The sequence below is a fragment of the Trichomonas vaginalis genome, chromosome IV (assembly GCF_026262505.1).
Source record: "Trichomonas vaginalis G3 chromosome IV, whole genome shotgun sequence".
NCBI lineage: Eukaryota > Parabasalia > Trichomonadida > Trichomonadidae > Trichomonas > Trichomonas vaginalis.
In genome coordinates, this window is record NC_067206.1 from 38,739,573 (window position 1) to 38,745,310 (window position 5,738).

General features: G+C 31.8%; 1 pseudogene across 1 annotated transcript; it reads right to left on the minus strand.

Annotated features, from left to right (window-relative positions):
• Positions 1 to 4,494: 4,494 nt before the first annotated feature.
• TVAGG3_0245850 lies at positions 4,495 to 5,131 on the minus strand (annotated as a pseudogene). The gene has a single exon: positions 5,032 to 5,131. A coding segment is annotated over exon 1 (100 nt).
• Between the last annotated feature and the right edge of the window lie 607 nt (positions 5,132 to 5,738).

The window sequence follows — 5,738 nt, forward strand, 5'->3', positions numbered from 1 at the left end:
CTCTTTTTACCACATTAGCATATCTGTGTGTATGCTACTTAACCTCTTTAGAGACCATTAAGATAATGTTTTTTGATACTTTTTCAAGACTATGCCATAAAGTAAACGAATAATTTACAAAATGGTATTAAAAAATTGAATTTTATTATGCTTTTATAAATATTGAGACTTTTTAGGACTATTTTAAAAATGTAAATAGATCAATCATTTTAATATTAGATAAGATAATCTAAAGACGTCAGATGTTTCAATAACTTCAGATCAATGACTAATATGAAATTTAAGATTTGTGTTAATTTAAGAATTAACAATGGAATCTGGTTTAGAAAGATGGAAAGCATAGAGAATCTAAAGGATAAGAGAGATTAAATACAAAATGCTGCATAAAAAGGCAGATCAGTGAGAAGAAATCATGAGGTTAAAAAGGAACATTCAAATTAGAATATAACATTGCATATTACAATATTAATATTAAAGATAATACTGCACATCATTGTGCAGTGATCCATAAATCAATATTAATATCTCATATGATAAAATCTAATATCATATTACAATATTAATATTAAAGATAATACTGCACATCATTGTGCAATTACACTATTTTAAATATTTTCATAAATAATGACTTACAAGTTAAAAAAATGTAGAATTAACTGCATGATCCAATATTGGACCGAATGTATGTTTGAATCTATAACTGAATTCATTAATGACAAAAAAGTGACTCTATAACTGAGTATCTGGCTGACAATATGCCTGAAAGTTTGAATGTGTCTAGGAATATAACTGACAGTTTGAGTGACATTTTGAATGAGGGTTTGGTTGTCAGTATAACTCAAGGTTTGAGAGAGAATATGACTCACAGTTTGACTGATAAAATGACTTAGAGTTTGAGTGACAGTATGAACAACAGTTTGGGTGATAGTATGAACTACAGTATGACTGAGAATATGACTTCGGTTTGACACACACTATGAATTAGCTTTTTAGTTAAGATAAGACTGATAGTTTGACTGACAATATGACTTCGGTTTGACAGACACTATGAATTAGCTTTTTAGTTAAGATAAGACTGATAGTTTGACTGACAATATGACTTCGGTTTGACACACACTATGAATTAGCTTTTTAGTTAGGATAAGACTGATAGTTTGACTGACAATATGACTTCGGTTTGACACACTATGAATTAGCTTTTTATTGAGAGTAAGACTGACAGTTTGACTGACAATATGACTTCGGTTTGACACACTATGACTTACGGTTTTAGTTAGGATAAGACTGATAGTTTGACTGACAATATGACTTCGGTTTGACACACTATGAATTAGCTTTTTAGTTAGGATAAGACTGATAGTTTGACTGACAATATGACTTCGGTTTGACAGACACTATGAATTAGCTTTTTAGTTAGGATAAGACTGATAGTTTGGGTGACAATATGACTTCGGTTTGACAGACACTATGAATTAGCTTTTTAGTTAGGATAAGACTGATAGTTTGACTGACAATATGACTTCGGTTTGACAGACACTATGAATTAGCTTTTTATTGAGAGTAAGACTGATAGTTTGACTGACAATATGACTTCGGTTTGACAGACACTATGAATTAGCTTTTTAGTTAAGATAAGACTGATAGTTTGACTGACAATATGACTTCGGTTTGACACACTATGAATTAGCTTTTTATTGAGAGTAAGACTGATAGTTTGACTGACAATATGACTTCGGTTTGACAGACACTATGAATTAGCTTTTTAGTTAGGATAAGACTGATAGTTTGACTGACAATATGACTTCGGTTTGACAGACACTATGAATTAGCTTTTTATTGAGAGTAAGACTGATAGTTTGACTGACAATATGACTTCGGTTTGACAGACACTATGAATTAGCTTTTTAGTTAAGATAAGACTGATAGTTTGACTGACAATATGACTTCGGTTTGACACACTATGAATTAGCTTTTTATTGAGAGTAAGACTGATAGTTTGACTGACAATATGACTTCGGTTTGACACACACTATGACTTACGGTTTTAGTTAGGATAAGACTGATAGTTTGACTGACAATATGACTTCGGTTTGACAGACACTATGAATTAGCTTTTTAGTTAAGATAAGACTGATAGTTTGACTGACAATATGACTTCGGTTTGACACACTATGAATTAGCTTTTTATTGAGAGTAAGACTGATAGTTTGACTGACAATATGACTTCGGTTTGACAGACACTATGAATTAGCTTTTTAGTTAAGATAAGACTGATAGTTTGACTGACAATATGACTTCGGTTTGACACACACTATGAATTAGCTTTTTAGTTAGGATAAGACTGATAGTTTGACTGACAATATGACTTCGGTTTGACACACTATGAATTAGCTTTTTATTGAGAGTAAGACTGATAGTTTGACTGACAATATGACTTCGGTTTGACACACTATGAATTAGCTTTTTAGTTAGGATAAGACTGACAGTTTGGGTGACAATATGACTTCGGTTTGACAGACACTATGAATTAGCTTTTTAGTTAGAATAAGACTGATAGTTTGACTGACAATATGACTTCGGTTTGACACACTATGAATTAGCTTTTTATTGAGAGTAAGACTGATAGTTTGACTGACAATATGACTTCGGTTTGACACACTATGAATTAGCTTTTTAGTTAAGATAAGACTGACAGTTTGACTGACAATATGACTTCGGTTTGACACACACTATGACTTACGGTTTTAGTTAGAATAAGACTGATAGTTTGACTGACAATATGACTTCGGTTTGACACACTATGAATTAGCTTTTTAGTTAGGATAAGACTGATAGTTTGACTGACAATATGACTTCGGTTTGACAGACACTATGAATTAGCTTTTTAGTTAGGATAAGACTGATAGTTTGACTGACAATATGACTTCGGTTTGACAGACACTATGAATTAGCTTTTTATTGAGAGTAAGACTGATAGTTTGACTGACAATATGACTTCGGTTTGACAGACACTATGAATTAGCTTTTTAGTTAGGATAAGACTGACAGTTTGGGTGACAATATGACTTCGGTTTGACACACACTATGAATTAGTTAATGGTTTCATCGTAAATGACTTTGTCAAACATGAACGTAAATGATTTGTCATAATTTCATCGTAAATGACTTTGTCAAACATGAGCGTAAATAATCCAAAAATAATGTTTATGTTAGAATGTTAGATCTAACACCTTTTCTAACACCTTTTCTAACATGTTTTCTAACATGGAGGATTTCATCTGATATAAATATTATTCCTTCATTTCATTCTATACACAATTTACATCATATACGATTTAATAGATATAATACTTTACTGTTTCATTAGATATACACATTCTTCCCTAAACATTATATTTTAATTAAAGTCCATCAAATATTTTTAGGATACTTTCACCAAATAATATTTATATCAGATGAAATCCTCCATGTTAGAAAACATGTTAGAAAAGGTGTTAGATCTAACATTCTAACATAAACATTATTTTTGGATTATTTACGCTCATGTTTGACAAAGTCATTTACGATGAAATTATGACAAATCATTTACGTTCATGTTTGACAAAGTCATTTACGATGAAACCATTAACGTAAACATATACGATGAAGAAGTTTCGACAAATCATTTACGTTCATGTTTGACAAAGTCATTTACGATGAAACCATTAACGTAAACATATACGATGAAGAAGTTTCGACACATTCATTTACGTTCATTAACGATGAAGAAGTCATGAAAATTCAAGAGGTGAGAAAAGAGGTGAGAAAAGAGGTGAGATCTACCCTTCTACCCTAAACATTATTTTTGGATCATTTACGCTCATTATGATGAAGAAGTTTCGACAAATCATTTACGTTCATGTTTGACAAAGTCATTTACGATGAAACCATTAACGTAAACATATACGATGAAGAAGTTTCGACACATTCATTTACGTTCATTAACGATGAAGAAGTCATGAAAATTCAAGAGGTGAGAAAAGAGGTGAGAAAAGAGGTGAGATCTCACCACTTCACCTAAACATTATTTTTGGATCATTTACGCTCATTATGATGAAGAAGTTTCGACAAATCATTTACGTTCATGTTTGACAAAGTCATTTACGTTCATTACGATGAAGAAGTTTCGACACATTCATTTACGTTCATTACGATGAAGAAGTCATGAAAATTCAAGAGGGTAGAAAATAGGTGAGAAAAGAGGTGAGATCTCACCACTTCACCTAAACATTATTTTTGGATCATTTACACTCATTACGATGAAGTTTTGACAAAGTCATTTACGAAGAAGTTTTGACAAAGCATATACGAAGAAGTCATAACAAAGCATTTACGAAGAAGTCATAACAAAACATATACGAAGAAGTCATAACAAAACATTTATGTTATACAGTAATGTTAGTCATGAATGTTTGTCCTACGTGTTGGCGTTAGTGTTGAAAAATAATGTTTGTCCTACATGAAGCCGTACAAGCGTTTGAATTTGTTTATGCATAAGATTACTCTCTTGTTTTCTGTATCTATCATACAAACATAAGCAGCACCTGTTTTTGTAAAGTTTATATGAAGTTTTCGATAGTTAAGACCTGTATAATAATAGAATGCGTCCTCATTCTCAACATAGTAGTAGAACTCAAACGAATGCTTACCATAATCTGTTATTTCAACAGCTTCGTCAGATATTTCATCAACGAACTCATAAACTATATCGCCATACTTGCTTTTATTTCTATTGTTTTCAGATCTAGAACACCAACGAAGGTTTGAGATTCTGTTGTCCGTTCTATCATGATTTATATGATCTATTTCTTTCAAATTGTTTGGATTTTCAATCCACTGTTCTGCAATAATTCTATGCTTAAAATGCGTTTTGTTGTTTAAACTAAGCACAATATAACCATAATTATTTAAGCATTCACTCATAATATGTTTGTCTTTCTTTCGACGAATAGTAAAAGGATATGTCGTAAATCTCATAATCTTCATGATTTCTCAATGTTTCCCATTGAGTTTGTTCCCACTAACACGTTCTCATTGACGTCCTCAATATCTTCTTCCTCACTGAACTCGTCAATATTTTCACTAGCTCCTTCTGTAATGTTTTCTCGGCATTGTTGACTTCTTCTGTAATGTTAGATGTTGTTGTTTCGCTCATGTTCTTTCACTAATGTTAAAAAGTTATGTTGTACGAATTTTGAACAGAATTTAGAGCAGTTATGAAACAATGAAGTATTTTTACGCTATTGAAAGGAACTATGAGAGTGAAGTACATGACAGCAATGACAAAAGGAACTAATATCAAACCTAATGAAATCGCTCACGAGGACATAGAGCTTAACAAGTATTTTGTGGAGTATCTTATAAGTGAAGAGTATGTAAGACCTTACTTCATGTTTGACAGCATGAATGAGGATGTTATTTCATGGTTAAAGAATATAAGCAATGTTTTCGGTAAGTACGTCATAGATGACAAAGGTCTTGTTGTATTTTATGAGACAGCAATACGAACACAGGAACTAATGGATATTATGCACTCAACAGCAAAGAAAGGATTTAGTACTATTGGCATGAATGAACATTGCAGGAATGACATATACAACCTATGCTCACGAAAGCCTTACACAAAAGCAATACAAATGATAGAACATAAGTGTCTAAGGTCAGCAAATGAAATTATTACTGTCAGTGGTTATGAAAGA